Genomic DNA, 21,879 nt, shown 5'->3' with positions numbered 1-21,879 from the left:
ATACTGTATGATTCCATTTATATAAAATTCCAAAACAATGCAAAACTACTCTGTGATGTTAGACATCATGATAGTGGTTGTCTATTGGAAGATGGTTGGAGGTGGTTCTAGGGAAGCTTATGGCATTTACTGTCTTTATCTGGGTCCTGGTTAACACAGATGGGTTAGCTTTGTGATAATTCATCTCGCTATTCACTTAGATACTTCCATTTAAAAGAAGTATATATTAAAGAAACTAATTTGAAGAATGAGAAAACCAGAGCATTGGTTTTTAAACTTCAGTGAGATTAAAGATGACCTGGATTGTAAAAATGCGGATTCCCCAGACTATCCTCAGAAATTCTGATTCAGTAGCTCTCACTCTAAGAATCTGTATTTTTAACATTTGCCCCAGGTGATTCTGATGCTCCATACTTTAAAAAATGCTGATTTAGTATCTTCAGTTTAAACTATCTTTACTCTTTAGACAGATGTTCAAGTGTCTGTGACAGAAGTCTGTCATAGTGTTTCTCAAGTCTGAGTTTATTGGCTCTCTAATTGCTAGGAGCAGCATTTCCTCACCAGCTTAATGTTTTCCAAATGTAATGACAGTTGTTGTTAGAAATGTTTGTATTTTTTCCTATACCATGGTTTTCTTGTACTCATTGAATTCTGCAGTTTTTCAAATTTGATCAAAAGACAAAATTTTTTTAAATTTCCTATTGCATTTTTAACACTATAGACATGCCTTTCCTCGGACATACAACTTTTTTTTTAGATACAGTTAATTATTTCTAGCTATATTCAGCATTTAATAATGTAAAAGAACTTTGTAAAAAACAGCTAGTCTTTATGTCTGCAGAGGAGAGATCTTAAAGTGGAAAGAAAGTAAGATCTGAAACATGTAGAGAACATTGGAAACTAAAGTTTGATAAAAGCTAATAACTAAGAGTAAAATCAAATTCATCTCTCTGAAAGCATGAGAATGGATTTGGTAAGGCATTTAGGTCTTTTCTGGCTCAGTGACTCTAGAACATTAAGTGAAAATCATGGCTCATATAATTTATCCAGATGTTCTTCCCATTTCATAACCACCACCACCATCTGTGCCACCCCCTCACCACCACCACCCCAGTTTCCCCAGGGAGTATGGAAGTGTGGTATGAGGTGCTGAATATAAGGAAAAACCTGTTAAACTTTAAAAATCATTAAGTAGTGAGTAGGGCATATTTATCTTAATTCTTTAATCTATTAAAGGAATGGACAATAACAGATGTGGGGTTTTTTTGTAATGTTAAATTTTTTGAATAAATACAGCTATGATTTGAGGAATTCATAGTACTTTAAGTGAAGGCCAATACTTTGACAACTGTAAAGCTATCACCTTTATTCCTCTCTCAACATTTAGAGATAGATGGTTTTTACATTTAGACTGCAGAACTTAAAGTAACCTCTTTAAATTGTCACATAAAATTTTTTTTCTCACACTTTGCCCAGCTTTAGCAGTAATAAATCATTCAGATTAAACAGTTAAGTGGTATGTATGAATTAATTTGTGAACATGGGTCTGTAATCAAAGGATCGTGGTGTCTATTGCCTCTTCATAGAAATTTTAATTTGAAAACAGGATTGACCACAGACAACAGTAATTGTTTGCCATCAAATCATGAAAATGTTATTGGCATCCTCCAAAAGAGAGAATTATCTTTTTTAAAAGTTCACTGGCAGCACTGACTTGTTTGGAAAGTATACATTTATATGTATTTGTATATGTGTATGTTTATATATATTTGCCTGGATTTGTGAAATTGTATCAATACCCATTTGTAAAATACCTAAAATACTTTTTCAACCTCTAAACCCCTTGACAGTCCCTGGAATCTGCCACCTGAAACCTTTTTACCACTTCATGACAACTTTCAGTTAGGATACCTATAATGACCTTTCCTTGTATGCTACGTTACTCTTTGGGTATATTTTCTTTATAAAAAGAAATTAGTTCCTTGATTTCCTTCTCCAGGTGTTCAAATTTTAGTCCCTATTTTGCTAAATTTCTTTGAAAAAATTACACTACTCAGTTTTTCACAACGGACAGTTATTCACAGTTTAGTATCTTTTACTTGTTCTAATTTATGAAAGAAAATTTAACAGACAATAAAATATAACCTCTGTGAAGAGTAGTAAGACAAATATATGAAAATTACTTTAAAGCTTGTTTTTCATAGATATTGACCTACTGGTACAAGAGTAAAACCTGCATTAGATGATGGGCTGCAAGCTTCTCCATAACCTGGTGTCCAGTAATAATGCCTTTTAAGGCCATTGGAGACTTCTGCAAGGTACACGTGTCCATCCACCACAAATGGCTCCACATCTGTATTGTCTGATTTTAGACGGCCCATGTGAATTAAATCTGAATATGCCTAGGATTTTTAAGAAAAACTGTATCATTAAGAAAATAGTTTATTCATTTTACAGTGCTTAAACAAATTTCAACATTCAAATTAGATGTGATAATTTATAGTTTAAAATAAAATATTCTGAATAACACTGCTGAATTTTAATATTTTCCAGGCATTGTAGTTTTTATTCATTTAATTCCACACAATGTAATTACAATCTTGCAAAACTTATTTCTACATTTTAACGTTATTAGGCATGTTTTGTTGTTTCATGACTCCCAGAGATAACAATTCTATGTATTACCAATTTTGTGGACCAAAGGTCTCATGGTCAAAATTTTCAAGTCCTAAGGTGACTGACTCATAAATGAGGATGGAGTGCTGTTGTATATGCCCTTGAAGATCTGATGACAGCCAGGGATCCATTTTTCAGAAAAATAAACAATCACAGATTTTGGCATACAACTGTATGGAGTTCATGGACCCCCTGAAGGTAATCTACAGATTTAGGCTTAGAGAGACCATTCCCATAGTATTAGATGCTGGCCTGGCTGGCCACTAATCATTTCTTCATTGTAGAATTTTCTTTGTATATCTCTTATGGATCATTGATATCTACATAAAAGTGTCGTACAAACATGTTAAACTAGTTTATCAGTAAGGTTGCGATTATAGAGAAAGGCAGAAATTAGACAGTAAAAGATTCAAAAGTCTAGCTGCTTTCTGCTGTAGCTTGTCATTAGTAATTCCAACTCAGCTCAGCCTCTAGTGTATAAAATGTGGATATGATGTTTTTCTGAAATCAAGGATTTTTTTTTAATAGTGTACATTTTATTAGCCTTTTTAGTGATAGAATTCTGGTTAGTCTTTTGGCAATTTTTGAGAATTCTAACATCTTATATATATATATATACATTTTTTTTGGCTGCCTTGGGTCTTTGTTGCTGCGCGTGGGCTCAGTAGTTGTGGCTCGCGGGCTCTACAGCGCACGGGCTCAGTACCTGTGGCACACGGGCTTAGCTACTCCGCGGCATGTGGGATCTTCCCGGACCAGGGCTCGAACCCGTGTCCCCTGCATTGGCAGGTGGACCCTTAACCACTGTGCCACCAGGGAAGTCCCCTAACATCTTATTTTTCTTTCTCTTCTTTCCAAATGAAAACTATTTGTTACTATGCTTTTTGTGTGTGTTGAAAGTAGTATCAAGGGTTCTCTGTATTTACATAAGCAACACACCAAATATTTTGACAGCTTTTACTATATCTCTCCAAATTCTGTGTCTTGGTTTAATTATTGGGTAGCAGAGTGGAGATTGTGCCACAACAAATTTAAAATAAATCAACAATTGTGATTTTAAAAAACTTAACTTTGGAGAAATTGGGACTGTGTAATTCAGTGATCTTTATACTAATATGTAGTATTTGATATCTTTTCCTATTTCAACCACAAAACTTTCCAGTAGCTAATTTTTAGGACTTAACATTAAAATTTATCAAAACTGCAGTGTCTCGTTATACTTTGTAATCATGTCTAAGGCATCTGTATATAACATCTGATGTTATCGGGAAAACCCCAGAAAAAGCCTCAGTGAAGAAAAAAACTTACCACACGTGTAGCTTCATCAAATTTGTTTCCCCAAATGTAGATATTAGAGAGTGTGGGATTTGTTTTCATTGATTGTGAAAGTGCAACAAGTCCTTCTCCCTCTATGTTGTTGCTTACCACTGACAACCTATGGAAAACCAAAAATAACCCTGGAAACCAACAGTTCCACAAAGAGAATGCGTAAGCTAGCAACAGCATTTATTACACACACTTTATTGTGTTAAGTCAGCATTAAATACATTTAATGTATAATCAAAATATTGACCTAATAATTCCTAAAATCCAAGAAACTTAGTTTTCTAATGGGATACTTCATGTACCTAAGTAGAGCTACCTACGTTTTGGAAATAAACAGTCTATTGTTTTCTATTTATTATTCAGTAAAGGTTTGGGGTGGATTACAGATATATTTTTCAAGATAAAGTCATCCAAGTAATATTTTCTTCTTTGATTCATTCTTATTTTAGAGTCTTGATCATATTGAATGATTATAATTTTTCTGTTAGAATTCAGGATAAAATAAGTAATAAGAATTTTCTCATTAATTTTAAGCAGTCATAACTAGAATCAATCTAATTTTTAAAAGACATTACTTTTGAAAAATAGAAGAAATTGAAATGTTTCCTGTAACTTAATATGTCAGTTTAGAAACTGAGTTTTCATATTTCACCATGAATCTTAAGAGGTAAGAGGTTTAAGGTTAGTATTCTAAAAAATTTAAGTTTTTCTGTTATTTTGGTTAAATATAAAACCATACTAACGCTTTAAGAGTCCTGTTGTGTGAAGCAAGAGCGTCACTGAGATAGTTTGCTCCTGCATTTTCTATTCTGTTAAAAGAAAGATCTATTACTTCCAGGGTAGTATTGCTTTTCAGTACATTGGCCAAACACACCATTCCATCCTGAGTTATTTTATTGCTGGGAAAGGAAAAATATGTAGTTATATTTGGAAATATGAAGTATTCTTTTATTCATAGAGATAGCATGCTTGAAAACTTATATAGTAATAAGTACTTTCTATTTTAGTTTCGATTTATTTTAATCACTCAATTTCCAAAAAAGTTAATAAAAATTTGCCATAAAATGTTGCTTCTATTCTGGTTTACATATTTAAATTGCTCTCAAGTTATTATATCAGTATAAGCCGAATAAATACTAAGGCTCAAGATAAAAAGTTGACAACAATGGTTGCATTTTCTAATTTTTGGAATAAGTGTCTAACAAAGAATTTTATCTATAGTGAATATTTACAGAGATTATTCCCATGATTTAACTCCTGAATTAATATATAAGTTATCACTTACCAGCTTACATCAAGGTAGCGTAGGCTTCTGTTCAGATACAGTGCATCACATAACTGTTTCATACCACAGTTTTTTATGTCATGCTTACACATGTGTAGTTCAGCAAGGCACTGATTTTCTTTCAACATGTGGCCTAGATGAACTGTTGACTCTTCCTAAAAATAGATAGTCTTTTTTCTAGAATATAATTTTGAAGCAGTACATGTTTATTCCAAACATGCAAAGTTATTTAAATTAGCTTTTTAAAAAGATTTTATCAGTTAAGACTGTTAGTCTACTATTTGCAATTTGTTTGGCATGGCTTTTTAAAAAAATCATTTTGCCACAAATATCTTTACTGTCTTAGAAACAGGTAGCAGGCACTTGTAAAGTGCAGTGACTAAGTGATTTAAGAGAGGCTGGTTAAAAAAATCATTACTAAAAAAGCAACAATCATCTCAGCAGGAAAAAAAAAATCAAAATAATTGGTCCCATGATTGAGCATGAGGGAATTCCCTGGTGGTCCAGTGGTTAGGACTCGGAGCTTTCACTGCTGGAGCTCAGGTTCAATCCCTGGTCAGGGAACTGAGACCCCACAAGCTGCACGGTGTGGCCAAAAAAAAAAAAAAAATTGAGCATGAAAGCCCCTTTACTGCTGTCCTCTCAAGACAAGGTGTTCTTGCCCCTTACATATGTTTCTAAACTTTGCTCTTGATCGCCACTCTGTAGTTTTTAGACAAAATACAAAGACATTGCCCATCATGATTCTATTTTTAAAATACACTCACCCTGTGATATATCCAGTTCCCCTTGGAAAGTCATCCCAAATTTATAAATATGTTTTACTCTTGTTTTCTGGTAACTGGAAGACTTCCTTCCTTCCTTTCCTTCCTTCCTTCCCTTCCTTCCTTCCTTCCTCCCTCCCTCCCTTCCTTCTTCCCTCCCTCCCTCCCTCCCTCCCTCCCTTCTTCCCTCCCTCCCTTCCTTCTTCCCTCCCTCCCTCCCTTCCTCCCTTCCTTCCTTCCTTCTTCCCTCCCTCCGCTGCTTCCAGACAAAAGGTATGTAACCTCAGTGAGGATCTGAACACCAAGCACTTTAAATTTTTAACAGAATCAAAGCATGTCTTAAAATGAATGGGCCAAAGTATTTTATGATGAGAAGTCCTGATGCATTATTGCTGTTTTTATAAGTTTTATAGTCACTGGAAATGCTGATCATGGATAGCCATATATGCTCGAATTATCTAAAAGTACTTTGAGAAAAAATAAAAGTTAAATAAAATCACATAGCAATAGCAGATTGTACATGAGCTTTATAATAAAACTGTCCAAATGCTAGCTTTACCTTGTACTAACTTTATCACTTTGGGCAAATTATTTCATCTAGCTGAGTCCCAGTTCCCTTTTCTATATAAAATAGGTAAAATTTTACTTCCCTCACAGAAGTAAATAAATTAACAAAAGTACCTGGCACAAAATTAGTGTTCTATAGAAAACCACAAAGCATTTATTATTGTTCAATATTCTGTAATACGGTATCTGATTTAAGTTATTGCTTTGACACTGAAAATACATATCCAGAGGGAAGCTGAAGTCTGAAATCTTAAATGAAAACTGACCGCTTAGGAGGTCCAGTATTGGTCTGCATAGTGCCTGGAATAGAGGACATACTCAATACAGATATGATGTATGCCTTGACTGCATTTTTAGGTCAAGAAATGTGAAAGAGGGACCATCCTTATTAAGAAAGGGAACTAGTATCAAAAATAGTAAAGGGTTTTTGTTTTTTGGGTTTTTTTTTTTAGCTCCACTCACTGAGTTTGTGGCTTAGTTTGGCCTAGGGTGGCACCTAGCATCAGCGTTTTTCCAAGCTCCCCAGATAATGAACAGTAAAACCCTTAAATGAAATAGGTTTGCTGGCTTGTATTTGGGAACAGCAAGTATGAGGAAGCACAATAGGATTCTATTCCACAACCATTTAAGAGGCTAGTACTGTCAGGGATAGAAGGTGGTGGCTGCCTTGGAGAGGAACAGAAAGCAGGCTAGTTTAGCTGACTGCCCAGAAGCACCAGGCTAAGAGCAAGGTCCGGGGCCTGAGAAAGAGCCCTGGGCTTTTTTTTTTTTTTTTTTTTTTTTTAATTTATTTATGTTTTGGCTGTGTTGGGTCTTCGTTGCTGCATGCGGGCTTTCTCTAGTGGGGGCCCTGGGCTTTCAATAACTATTCTCAGATGGATTTAGGAGTAATGACACCACTCAACATTTAAAAGAGGAATTGTGCTTCTAATGCAATTTCATATAGTTTAACATACTTCCTCAGGGCTTTAATCCGGAAAATTTTGATTCAGCCTTCAAATCTCTTAACATGTCAATCTGAGAAGCTTCCCTGCCACCTCTTATCCCCCTGCATTGATTTCTATGTCTTTTCTCCTGCTCCCAAGGCACCCTGAGCATATCACTCTCCAGACTTGTGGATCTCTCTCCATGTGGACTGAAAAAAAGCTCTTTGAAAACGAGGGCTATGTGCTTTGACACTATCCCTGGCACCAGCATTGTTTCTTGTTTAGGGTTGCATTCAAATATTTACTGAGTGAAGAATCAGAAATGAAGCAATTTACTGAATGCTTACTTTGAGCCAGGTATTTTGCTGGTCTTTAAAGTAGGTTCTTCTATTTGTGGATTCTGGTTGTCTTTTTGAGGTTAAATTTGTAAACATGAAGCAATTAACATGATGTAAAATTCCAAAATTTTTCATACAGGAAAGTACAGAGATAATTCAAAGGGAGAGATCTATGTAGACAACGAATGCAAAATATACTTACAAATATGAAAAATATTTTTAAAATATGGTTAATTCTCAATTACTCATACTAATGGGGAACAGTGAAGTAGCTGATTTAAAGACCAAAGTCCTTGAACTTTTTCTTTTAGTAGATATTCTGTTTTTGTTTAGACCAATAGTAAAACGAGTTCTCATTCCCTAGCATTTTGCTGATAAGAGTGGAGAGCCACCTAAAAGAATGTTAAGGGGCAAGGAGAAGCCTTGAGAGTTGGAACCATGTTTTTACCGTCTTTCTGTCTCTAGCGTGCAGCTTACCTGAAGCACCAAGTCCAGACCTCCCAGACTGCTATTCATATGCAATTTGCCGTTATTGCTCAGGATTTCAAAAATGTAATGGTTCATCACATCAGTGTAACAAGAACAAACAAATCACAAAACAGTTCACACTGGGCTCTTATAATCCTCCAGCCTTTAAAACTTTAATCATTTATGCTTTCATCTTAAAGTCCTCTGCCCCTCACAGGTTTACTCACTGAGAATGAGTTTATAAGAAAAATAGACGACATGTTTACTGTTTAAATAAGCAACATCTAAAACCATATTTATAAAACTCTTACCGAGAATTTAAAATTTTCCTTTCCAGTTTTTCTTTGTAAACAGTAGTTTACAGTTCTAAAAATACAATGCATTCATGAATCTTGACATAACCTTCAGTAAGTAGTACCTTCGTTTTATTCACATGTAGCCTTATTAACTGCTCACTTTGAATACATACCTGTTCACCATACAGTATAGGTCGGTTTAGGTTTAATCCCTTAATTGTTTGGTTTTGAGTTAGGACTGTAGCGAATGCTATCACACTCTGCATTCCCTAAAAACAGGTAAGTTCATTAAGGAAACTGACAAAGTATATAAATTAACCTCCCTAATATTTCAAGATCAGTAATCTGGATTCTGACAAATCAAAATTGTAGGTTGATCCTTCAATGGTAGGTTGATCAAATTCAGAAATGAATTGTTACTGTGTTATTTTCTCTCTGCCCTAAAATCTATAACATACATGGGGAGTTTCTTAAGGTTTCAGTATCCATTTCCTCCGGTGTTTACCTCTAGGTTTGCTCCTAAGCCCTCAAGGTTCTACATGATGCACAGAAATACAGACACACAAGTGGATCCCAGCTAGGGCTCTATACTACTTATAGTGTATATCCTTAATGCAAGCTTTCTTTTACATTCATACTAGTACTTTAAGTGTGTGTTTGTGGCAGGAAAGGGTTACTAATCACATTTCTCACTGCTCCCACAGGCCTCCCTCTACCTTATTGGAAGGGCCTAGTCCTCTGCCATCTCTGTGATGCACACACATCTAGTCGTTATGCCAGAAAACCTGGGCTTTCTTCCACTTCACCAGGCCTCTTACTCTCCTATCAGTTGATCAGCAAGTCTTACAGATTCTGCCTCCAAAAGATGTTTCAAATTTGTCCGTCTCTGTAGCTACCACCCCAACGCCAGTCTCGTCACCCACCTGAATTACTGCAGAAACTGCCTAAGTGGTCAGTGGGCTTCCTCTCACCACCCTCTAATTCCCCACAGAGAAACAAGAGTGATCTTTTACAAGCACCAATCATATCATGTCACCCCTCAACTTAAAGCCTTTCCATAATCTGCATTTAACTCCCTTTGTGTAGCTACTCTGGCTTTGTAGTTCTCAGACTCAGTATTTCCTCATTCATGTACTCCCCTCATGATTTTTGCCATATCTGAGTATCAGTTTTACTATTTACCTAATACTTTTCCATTAAATCAACTCACTTTTTCATTTATATTTATTTTAAAACTGTGTCACTACCATAAATGGAAAGCCACAATCCCTTGAAATAAATAGAAAGCATTTGTAAAAACAAATACGTATTAAAATTACCTCAAATTATGTCAGTCAGTATGCTACCCATACCACACTTGGGGAAGCACTATCTTAGAGTCTGTGTGTTCTGGACACCCTGCCTGGAATGTTCTGCCATGGACCCTCTTCAAGGGAGCTCTTTCTCATCCTTCACGACTAAGTATGACTTCCTCAGGTCTTCGGGTAACCATCCTATCATGCCTATTACCTTCTGCCCATTATCAGAGTACTTTGCCAACTTTGTAGCACTTTTCTCTAATTTACTGATGTTTTCCTAACTAAAATATAATCTTTATAAGGGCAGAGACCATATCTGATGCACTCTTATATCCTTCTTAGAATCTAGAATTGTGACTGGTATGTGTAGACAATACACAGTTGATCCTTAAAGGGTCAAGGATCAACTGTGTACCTTGGTATCCATGGATTCAAACAACCTTGAACCCTGTAGCAACTGTAGTATTTACTATTGAAAAAAATCTGCATATAACTGGATCCCAGCAGTTCAACCCGTGTTATCAAGAGTCAACTGTATATTGAATTAATGCTTTCCCAAGACCATACTGGCTGCATCTACCCCCTTCTTAAGCTTTAGAGCCTATTACCCCAAAGAGCCTCCTTGGCCCATCTTACTGTTTTCCTGTCCCAGTAATTTTGCATTAACCTATTAACAATAGGTTCCTAACAGTAGGCCTGAAGGTTTGAAGGCATGTTTGAGAAAATGAAGCCTAGAATTTGAAGACATGCAAAACAGACAGACTTCTCATTATCAGTCCAGATGAAGACTCAGAGCAGCTCTTAGCATCACTTTAGGTTTTATGCTATAACATAACTACTCACTGCAAAATGTTTCCATAAGTAAAAAATTTATATTATACGAATGAAGTAGTATTTGTTTAATTAAAAGGAACATAATCTTCTTCTTTAGAAAATCCCATACAAGTTAAGAAGGGTAACAGATGGAAGTTTAGGAATATTTTTATTACACTGGATATTCTTCCATAATATTATTATAATCTGATTCTTATTTTAAAAAAATATTTTCTCTGATATTAGACCTTAGAGACAAGCTTAATCATTCATAAACTGTCATTTAGCTGGTCTCTGACACTTCTCTATGCTAGTTTCCAGGGAGAATGATCCAATATCTGAGTGACTATCTCATACCCAATTTAACTCACCAGATCACAGTCACCCACATCTAATTTCTCTAAGGATGAATTAATTTGTAGCATTGCAGCAAAAAACATTCCACCCTTATTTTCAATCTTGTTTCCAGTCATTCTTAGGTGTTTCAGAGTTGTATTCTTCTGAAAAGGAAAAGAGGCAAAACTTGGTTAAAATTTTAACCCACAGAATTCTCTTTAGATTACATGAGTTAGGAGACTATATTACTATTTGCAGACTCATCAGTTTTTCATGGAGATAGAACAAGATATATTCCTTAAAGGTAACATTCAATTTCCCGTAACAGATAAAAATCTAGTTTAATAGTTAAGTAGAAAGAATGCCCAGGAAATAGATACCAAAATAATGACCAGTAAATGAAGCAGATTTTAATAACTTTCCTTTCATTAGAAAATCTATAAATTTATCTTCTAAGAAAATTACACCACCTTTTAAAATTGAGATGAAATTCACATAACACAAAATTAACTATTTTAAAATGTACAATTTGGGACTTCCCTGGCGGTCCAGTGGTTAGAACTCCATGCTCTCGCTGCTGAGGGCCTGGGATCAATCCCTGGTTGGGGAGCTAAGATCCCGCAAGCCGCACGGTGCAGGAAAAAAAATAAGCAAGAAAATGTACAATTCACTGGATTTTACTACATTCGCAGTGTTGTGCAGCCATCACCTCTAGCTAATTCCAAAACATTTTTATCACCTCTAAAGGAGACCCTGTACCCATTAAGCAATCACTTCACATTCCCCCGTATCATTTTGAAAGTGATACAATTTCTCAGACATTTGCGAAGTTTAATTCCTTCTCTTATTTCATTTCGTTTGATAAATCTTTCACAAAATTACAGACATTTCATTGTCCTAGTGAATAAATATTTGGACATATAAGTGTAAATAATTATCTTTAAAATTAAGTCAAACCCCTCTAAGAGTGGGAAGAAGGCAAGGATGTCTACTCTCACCACTTCTATTTGACATTGTACTGGAGGGTCTAGATAGGACAATTAGGCAAGAAAAAGAAACAAAAAGGGCATCCAGTTGGAAATGAAGTAAAACTCTTGTTTGCATACGACATGATCTTATATGTGGAAAATTCTAAGGAATCCACCAAAAAAACCCAAACCAAAACAAAACAAAAGCTGTTAGAACTAATAAATGGGGAATTCCCTGGCGGTCCAGTGGTTAGGGCTCCATGTTCTCACTGCTGAGGGCCCAGGTTCAATCCCTGGTCAGGGAACTAAAATCCCACAAGCCGGCCAAAAAAAAAAAAAAGAACTAATAAATGAGTTCAGCAAGTCTGCAGGACACAAGATCAATATATAGAAATCAACTGTATTTCCATACACTAGCAATGAACAATTCAAAAATGAAATTAAAATTCCATTTATAATAACATCAAAAAGAATAAAACATTAGGAATAAATTTAACAAAAGGGCAAGACTTGCACATTGAAAACTACAAAGCATCAAAGCATGGATGAAAGAAATTAAAAACAACCTAAACAGGGACTTCCCTGGCAGTCCAGTGGTTAAGACTCCGAGCTTCCACTGCAAGAAGCATGGGTTCAATCCCTGGTCGGGGAACTAAGATCCCACATGCTGTGCAGTGTGGCCAAAAATAAATAAATATTAAAAAAATAAAATAAAAACAACCTAAGTAAATGGAAACACATCACATGTTCCTGGATCGGAAGACTTAAGAGAGCAATATTCCCCAAATTGATCTAAATATTTAAAGCAATCCCTCTCAAAATCCCAGTTGCATTTTTTGCAGAAATTGATAAACTGATCTTAAAATTCATGTGGAAATGCAAGGGGCCCAGAAGAACCAACACAATCTTGAAAAAAGAACAAAGAGGACTCACTTCTTGACTTTAAAACTTACTACAAAACTACAGTAGTCGAGATATTGTGAGACTGGCCTAAGGAGAGACATATAGATTAAAAGAATAGAATGGAGAGTACAGAAATAAACCCTCACATTTATAATCAGCTGACTTTCAACAAGGATGTCAAAATTAATGGGGAAAGAACAGTCTTAACAACAGGTGTTGGGTCAAATGGATATCCACATGAAAAAGAATGAAATTAGACTCCTACTTCACCTCATATATAAAAATTAACTCAAAATGTGTCAGAGAACTAAATGAAAGAGCCAAAACAAAAAGCTGTTAGAAGAAAATGTAAGTGTAAATCTTCATGACTTTGGATTAGGCAAAGTCATGAAGTTATAGCCTTCTTAGATACATCACCAAAAGCCCAAACAACAAAAGAAAAAATAGATAAAATGAACTTTATCAAAATTTTAAAATTTTGTGCTTCAAAAGACACCACTAAGGAAGTTAAAGGCAACCTACAGAATGTGCCAAAATATTTGCAAATCATGTATCTAATAAGGGACTCCAGAAAGGGCAAAAGATTTGAACAGATAGTTCTCCAAAGAAGATATACAAATGACTAATTAGCATATAAAAAGATATTCAACATCTTTATTCATTAGGGAAATGCAAATCAAAACCACAAAACCTCTTCATACCCACTAGGATAGCTCAAATCAAAAAGACAATAACAAGTACTGGTGAGGATATGGAGAAATCAGAACACCCATACATTGTTGGTGGCATTGTTAAAAGGGACAGCCACTTTGGAAAACAGTTTGGCAGTCACTCAAAATGTTAAACAGAGTTTCCAAATGAACCAGCAATTTCACTCCTAGGTATGTACCCTAGAAAACTGAAAACATACATGCACAGAAAAATGTGTGCAAATATTCAGAGCAGCATTATACGTTATAGACAAAAAGTGGAAACCCAAATGTCCATTAACTAATGGATGAACAAAATGTGATATTTCCAAACAATGGAATATTACTTGGCAATAAAAAGAAATGAAGCATGTTACAACATGGATAAAATTTGAAAGCATTAAGCCAGTCACTAAAGGCCACATACTGTACGATTCCATTTATAAATGGCCAGAATAGGCAATCTACAGGGAGAAAGTAGATGTGACTGCCAGGTGCTGGAGAGTGAGAGAGAGAAGCACAGAGAGGGATTACTAACGGGTACAGGGCTTCTTTTTGGGGGAAAAATGTTCTAAAAACAGTGATAGTGGTGATGGTCACATAACTGTGAATATAACTGACTGCTGAACAACACAGGGCTTAGAGGCGACGACCCTCTCTGTGCAGTTGAAAATGAGTTTAACTTTACATTTGGCCCTCTGTATCCGAGGTCCTGCATCCTCAGATTCAACTGACCGTGGATTGTGTAGTACTGCAGCGTGTATTTAGTGAAAGAAATCTACATATGAGTGGACCCATACAGTTCAAACCTGTGCTGTTCAAGGGTCCACTGTATTCAATATACTAAAAAACCATTGAATTGAACACTTACAAAGGGTAAATTTTGTATATGTGAATTATATCTTAATAAAGCTCTTTATTTTTTTATTCTCTATTTTTTTTAACTGAAGTATAGTTGATTTACAATGTTGTGCTAATTTCTGCTATACAGCAAAGTGACTCAGTTATACACATATATACATTCTTTTTTTTATATTTTCCATTATGGTTTATCCATAAAGCTGTTTATTTTTAAAAATGAGTTCAAAAGTGCTCATGTAATGTCCAGATTTTGATAAATTGAAGTGAAATAAAAAATATACATTCGCACAATATTAAAATAAGTTGACATTAACATTTGTTTCTGTTGGTTCCAAGCTAAAACTAAAGAAGTTAAAATTCCCAAATAAAATGTTAGTTTGAGGTATACGAATGCTTACATGTAGTGCTTTAGCAATCAGTTCTCCACCTTCAGGCCCAATGTCATTAAACATAAGGTTTAAGTAAATGAGATTATGCTGTTTCTAAAATAAGGAAAGAAAAGAAGCTATTACATGTGTATTATTAGAAATCAATAATATGTAAGAGCTGCTTTTTAAGTAAAAGTGTTTACCTCCAAAAAAATTCTTTATAACCAGGAAATTTCAAGGTCCAGCAAAAGAAAGGACCATTAAGGAAAAAAATCAACATGATCATTTAAACAAATATAATGGCAATATAAAGAAAAGCACTGGGCTTCCCTGGTGGCGCAGTGGTTAAGAATCCGCCTACCAATGCAGGGGACACAGGTTCGAGCCCCGGTCCAGGAAGATCCCACATGCTGCGGAGCAACTAAGCCCGTGCACCACAACTACTGAGCCTGCGCTCTAGAGCCCATGAGCCACAACTACTGAGCCCGGCGCCACAACTGCTGAAGCCCGTGCACCTAGAGCCTGTGCTCCGCAACAAGAGAAGCCACTGCAATGAGAAGCAAGTGCACCACAACGAAGAGTAGCCCCCGCTTGCCGCAACTAGAAAATCCTGTGCACAGCAACGAAGACCCAACGCAGCCAAAAATAAATAATGATAAATAAAATATTTTTTAAAAAAAAGAAAAAAAGAAAAGAACTATATTCATTTTTGATCAATGATTCAAAGTATGGATGTGCTTTATGTACTTAACCATAGTGTATAAGTTTGCAAAAGATGACTCAGGAGGCTCTAGGTACCAGCTCTACTGAGACCAAATACACAAATGGGTTTTTAGTGTATTTCAAGTGTTATAAATACGGCACAGAGTCAGGACACTTGACATTTGCAAAACTAGTGTTTTGTGTGTGTGTGATTAGACTAGGTGATTTCACTGTAAACATAACTAAGAATATTTTGATGACGATGCTTTTGCAGCATTTTTATTTGTGGTTGATGAAAATAACTTGGTTACTTCATTTTTTTTTTTTTTTAATCTTCACTCTGTCCTTACATTGTGTGCCATTTCATGGACATGAGAATTTTAAGATCATTTTAAGCTCATTAGAAGCACTTGTAGCAGATGAGAATGGAACAAATAGGAAATTAAAAAGCCAATTTAAGGGAAGAATAAAAAATGATATATGCTGCTTTAAACATTTTATTTTAACTGAAAATACAGACATACATACGTATGTGCCAATCTTCTGAGGTTGAAACAAAGCCTTTTCTTTAACGACACCTATTCTGATTGGTGGACCACACTGTCTTTCTTAAATAAAATGCAACCATAAAACAGCATTTCAGCTTGGGTATCTCCAAAGTGAAGTCTGCAATAAAGGGTTAGCTTAGCAGGCTAGGGGTGCTGAAACCCTGCACATTCCAAAGAAAGGGCTGGTTCTTAACTGGGTCCTGGGAGAAAAAAAAAATGAACCAAGAACATTTTGTAGTAAAATAATACCTGAAGCAGTTTTGCAGCATAGGATGCGCCAACATCACTTATGAGGTTATATCTAACATCCAAACCTGAAGAACACAGATGAATAGAAGCTGATATTCCTTCTAATGAACACTTAAAATCAGGAAAATGAAAGCAGGAAGGAATGATTCTTAAGGAGACATACCATTAATATATGGATTATTCTTTAAAATTCTGCAAAGAATCCAAAAATCTTCACCTGTTACTCTTTCTACTGGCATTAAGTGACAGTTACCAGCAACATTTAATGTGATTCCTACCAATCTGTTAAAATATTAAAAAGAAATCCAGTAAAGAAATAAAAGTATTTTTCCTTCATGTTTAGTAACATCATGGATAGCATTTACTGAAACCAAGTATGTACCACAATACAGATTTATATCAAGTAACTTAAAACTACTGAATATTCTACAGCTTTTGCAAAGCACTTTAACATATGCATAGTTTAATTTCTCAACCACAAGAAAATCAAAGTATTCCCACTTGACAGATAACGACATTGAAGACTTCAATGATTTGCATAAATAAACCCAGCTCACAGGAGTTAAGGACAAATCTGGAACCCAGACTTGGAGAATGCTGGTCTAGTCCTTTTTCAGTAAACTCCACTACCTCCAAGACCTAACCATGTCGATCATCTATGCTGAATCAAAAAGTATGTCCACTTTATCAAGCATTTGCAAATGGCTTTCAAATCACTCAGTGTTCCAGGATTTTCACACAGATGAATATCAGTGAATGTTGCTGATGTAATCAAGTGTTTGTCTTCCTTACCCCTTTTCAATTTCTTCGTCCACTTCTTGGAGTATATGCACTATAAAAGGTTTAATTTCCTGGGACTTTTCCATACATAGCTCATAATAATATTCCTGTAGACCGCCAATAGGTTCTGCAGCTTTTGAAAAATAAATGCATTACCCTTCATCACATATACATTATCCCAGGAGCTTCCCCCCCTCCAGAAAAAAATTAGACTTCTTTCAAAGATACAAATGTGTGCATATAGAGTTGAGGGCAGGGTGAAGAAAAGGAGATGACGTTAAGAATACAGAAAGGGAAGAAAAATAAGAAGGAATGGGAGAGAAGAAAAATGCTGTTTGGAGAACTAGGGCCATAGAAGTACCCACTGAGAGTGAGCAGACACTAACTTGGAAGTGACACAAAGGGAGAACTAACCTCTGTTATGTAACAGGCCTGGCAGCTGAGGAAAATGACGTCCAGAGAAATTACGTATTGTGCCTAAAATCATACACCTAATAAGGGCAGAGTACAGAATCATACTGACTCCAAAGTCTCTTCCTACTCTGCTATAATGGGTTAGGGTGACTCAAGGTTGCTTATCATGGCTTCAAACAAAGACAATTTTATCATGGAGTCTAAACTCAAAAGGGATCTGAAAAATCACCAAGTCCAATAGGCTTCTTGGAGACCCTCTATACCATGCACGTTGATGGCATTTGAATACAGCTCTGTCTGTTCTTCCTAACACCAAGTTGAGGCCTAGCTCACAGAAGCGCTTCACCTACCCTGGCCTTCCATTTCCTCTTTCTAAAGGCGATTTTCCCTGTCCAGTCCTTAATAAGGAAGACAGAAACAAAACAGGAGTTAAGAACTTGTTCCTCTGTTATACCTGCAGTTTTCCTTAATGGTCTTATTATTTTCGATATTACTTTTTAAAAAATTTTTACTGGAGTATAGTTGATTTACAATGTTGTGTTGGTTTCAGGTGTACAGCAAAGTGAATCAGTTATACATATACATATATCCACTCTTTTTAAGATTCTTCTCCCATATAGGTCATTACAGAGTATTGAGTAGAGTTCCCTGTGCTGTACAGTAGGTCCTTATTAGTTATCCATTTTATATACAGTAATGTGTATATATCAATCCCAGTCTTCCAATTTATCCCTCCCCCCTCCCCTTCGCTATTACTTTAAAAGCATCCTTTTTGAGGCTCAGGCCTTCTTGGGTAGAAGGTATGCTGACACTTTTCTTAGAAGCACACACCACTGTCTGTATTTTCTGTCCTACCTTTTGGGTATGTCTCTTTAAGAGTCCATGCTCAGAGATCTCACCGCTCAATCAGCCTGAGGTCTTTAGGATCCAGCTTCTCTAAGTCTCTACATCTCAAAGATCTTATTTGCTGAGTGGATTTCTGCACTACATGAACTAAAGAGTTTGCTAAACAAATGTGCAAAACAAGATTTAACATGAGGAACATCATATTACAAGTGAAAGCAGATAAACTTTTCTTATAGTTTTTTAAAATAAACTTTTAAAAAATAAATGTAGGGGACTTCCCTGGTGGTCCAGTAGTTAGAACTCTGCGCTTTCACTGCACTGCAGTGCAGCCCAAATAAATAAATAAATAAAGTTAACCCACACTTATTTCAGATAACTTGGAAATTTCAATATCAAAAAGACAATAAAGAAAAAAAAAAGAAAAGAAACATTCATCAGCAATCCCGCTACCAAAGAACCACCACAACTGAGGTCTGGGGGTATTTCCTCTCTATTATTTTTCTTTTTCTATATCCTTTTTTTCTTCGGTTAACATTGTGAGCAGCTTTCCCATATCATTAGATATTCTCTGAAAATTTTTAACGTCAGCATAATTTCTGTCTTGTGGATGGATGTACATAAGAAATCTTTCACTTACCAGATATAAAATAGATAAACAACAAGGACCTACTATATAGCACAGGGAACTATATTCAGTATCTTGTAATAGCCTGTAATGGAAGAGAATCTGAAAAAGAATACACTTATATATATGTATGTATAACTGAATCACCGTGCTATACACCTGAAACTAACACAACATTGTAAATCAACTATACTTCAATTAAAAAAAATTTTTTTAAAGAAATCTTTCACTTACTTTAGGAAATTTTCATGTATTTAAATAATACTTTAGCACAATATTTCCCAAATTGTGTTCTGTGGAATACTAATCTACAAGATGATCAAAGATGCTCTAAATAGAATAGGTTTTATTGTCAAATAAGTTTGAGAAATGATGAATTGAACAATGCTAAACAGACTCTTATCTACAACACTTCTCAGGATGTTTAAAACTCTCAGGTGCTCAAAGATTCCTCCGATTGTTGAGCCTGGCGGGGAGGGAGGTTAAAAGTGCTCACAGACTTAGGACTTACATGACCATGGTTAACATGGAATGCAATCCAAAAAATGCTAGTTTAGCGTCCTCAACAGAAAACAAAGCAAGTAGATCTCTAACGGATTTACTTCCTGGAGCTGGGCTCCCACTGGGTTTCTTTCCTCTCTTCTGGCTACTACTTTCCTCTGTATTAAAAATGTTAAACAAAATTTCAGAAATAGAGACCTGAATGAAATAAAGACGTGTTTATTTGGGGTTTGTTAGGACTGCAACCCAGGAGACACAGATCCAAGAAGCACTTGAACTGTGTTCCACCAGACTACAAAATGGTAGAGGCTTATAAAGGCAAAAAACCCACAAGGTTACATAAATTGTTTGTCAAGAATTAGGACTGGAGCTGGCAAGAAGTAAGGGTGCTTGGTAAGCAAGGATTGGTTAAGAGTCTGAAACGATTACAAAATTGCAAAGGTGGGGGCTAATTTGAAACTACAAGGTTGCAACTAGCAGCTGCTAGCAGATTCTGCTTTGAAAACAGCTGGTAGTGTCCTTGAGTCTGATACAGTTCAGAGAAAATCCAAGTTCTCAGTGATAAAGGAATGCATCTGAAATCATATCCACAGTGGCCACTTGGCTCCATTTTGCATGCCTGTACCACAGTTACTCCATTTTGATTTTTAAACGATCTTAAGTATGTCATCAAAGAGAAGAGAGGATTGCCCTGAGAATTTCTCTGACGTTCATTCTGCCTGCCCTCAGCTGGCACAACCATATCCAGGACATGCAGACAGATGTCAGACTTACAAGTCATGTTTTTGTGAAGACATGAAGGAATCTTAGATTACAAGCTAAATATAGCTAAAGAAATTTACAAGAATATTTGTATTTAATTACCTGGCCATGGATGTAAATTATTTTAAAGCTTCAGCTATATCTTTCTGCTACTCTCTCTTTTATTTAAAATTCACCTAAGTATTGTATGTCAGGATTCTATGGCACCAATAATTTATTTCCTATAGTGTATTCATATTAGGAGAAAATAATAAACCAATCTGCAAATTGTAAAGCAAAACCTAGGAATAACCAATTACACAAGAAAATGTCAAGACTCTAACCTAGATTTCATTTTTAATCCACACCTGAGTCTTGAATTCCAAATAATTTTTACTTAACAGCCTGCTTAAAAAATTCTAGTTAAGGGCTCATTTTGGAGGTGGTTCCCAATGCCCTCCTATACTGGAACAGCCAAGTACTGGGAAATCCAAGGGTTGAGGGTGTCAGACTTGGGTGCCTACCCAGAACGTCTGTGTGGGCTGAACAAGTTACTTAAATTCTTCGATCTTAAATTTCCTCTTATGCTAAAAGCAGAGTATATCAGTGCTCATCTCATGGTGCTTTGAGGAATACGAAGCCTTCTGGCACAATTTCATATCTACAACACAAGTGTCCAAAATGGAAATGGTGGAGGGAGAGGGCGTTCACACTATACTTAACTTGCTACCGGATAATTCATGGGTGCAGAAATACTTAAAACCGAGCTGGCGTAGAGGTGCAAAGAGCGGTTTCCAGACCCTCTCGCCCACCTGGGCCCTGCTCTCTGGAGACTGCACAAAAAGGGGCCCAAGAAGTATATCCAGACAACCTTCTCAGAGACCGTAAGAGGAAAGCGACACACACTTTAGTACTTCAGGACAACCCACCGCGCGAACTGCGTACCCGCTGCGGGAACTTGGGGCTCCGCTCCCGCCTGCGTTTGGGGGCGCCCCGAAGTTCCGGCCACAGCTGGGGTTCCCAGGGGCACCCTCCCGCCGGACCACCTCTGGCCCGAAGTCTGCTCGGAGGAATCGGCCTGGCCCCGACGGCCCTCGCGCGTTTCGTCCGCGCCAGGCCGGCGCCAAAGGACCCCCTATTTCTTACCGCTACAGTCGGCCGCAGCCCACGCCGGAGTAGGGGTCGTAGATGGGGCGGAAGGTGGGGTCCGGGACTCAGGCCCGGCCTGCTGCGGGCTGCGCTGCATGCTCTCTGCATCCCGCCGGCCGTGGCAGCGGCGTTGTCATGACGACCGCGCGCGTGCGCCAGCCGCCCCAGGCCGCCAACTGTCTGCGCCGGGAGCAGATCCACCGCGCGACCCTGAGCGCCGGAACCAACCGGCTGTGGCGACCTTCGCCATTACTCCCTTGGTCCCTGAGACCTGATTGGGCGGGCAGTGAACGCCGATGCTATGGAGGCTCCTTGGTCACCCCGTCTGGGTCCAGGTCACCTGCCCTGGGTTAAAGACACACTGAGGGAGGGCACCCTGGTTCCTTTGCAGGGGGAAGTTCTCGAGGTTTAGGGGGCACAGCTGATGGGCTAGGGGCCGGGG

At 36.9% G+C, this 21,879-nt stretch overlaps 1 protein-coding gene across 5 annotated transcripts; it reads right to left on the bottom strand.

Moving 5' to 3' along the window:
• Positions 1 to 2,093: 2,093 nt before the first annotated feature.
• On the bottom strand, positions 2,094 to 21,626 carry LRRC34 (leucine rich repeat containing 34). 5 transcript variants are annotated; one of them, XM_061193447.1, is made up of 11 exons: positions 21,435 to 21,626; positions 17,174 to 17,294; positions 16,545 to 16,663; positions 16,382 to 16,446; positions 14,913 to 14,996; positions 11,129 to 11,257; positions 8,820 to 8,915; positions 5,288 to 5,442; positions 4,746 to 4,901; positions 3,985 to 4,111; positions 2,094 to 2,402 (listed from the first exon to the last, which is right to left on the bottom strand). In XM_061193447.1, exons 1-11 carry the CDS (start codon positions 21,532 to 21,534, stop codon positions 2,199 to 2,201), a joined length of 1,356 nt encoding a protein of 451 aa, XP_061049430.1. In that variant the 5' UTR covers positions 21,535 to 21,626; the 3' UTR covers positions 2,094 to 2,198. The 5 variants fall into 5 exon arrangements, with proteins under 5 accessions (XP_061049430.1, XP_061049431.1, XP_061049432.1 ...); XM_061193448.1 differs by having other exon boundaries at positions 11,129 to 11,254; XM_061193449.1 differs by having other exon boundaries at positions 17,174 to 17,288.
• Positions 21,627 to 21,879: the final 253 nt, after the last annotated feature.

Source organism: Eubalaena glacialis, chromosome 6, assembly GCF_028564815.1.
Source record: "Eubalaena glacialis isolate mEubGla1 chromosome 6, mEubGla1.1.hap2.+ XY, whole genome shotgun sequence".
In the NCBI taxonomy this organism is placed as follows: Eukaryota; Metazoa; Chordata; class Mammalia; order Artiodactyla; family Balaenidae; genus Eubalaena; species Eubalaena glacialis.
The sequence above is the reverse complement of the archived record's forward strand: the minus strand, read 5'-3'. Positions and strand labels throughout refer to the sequence as shown.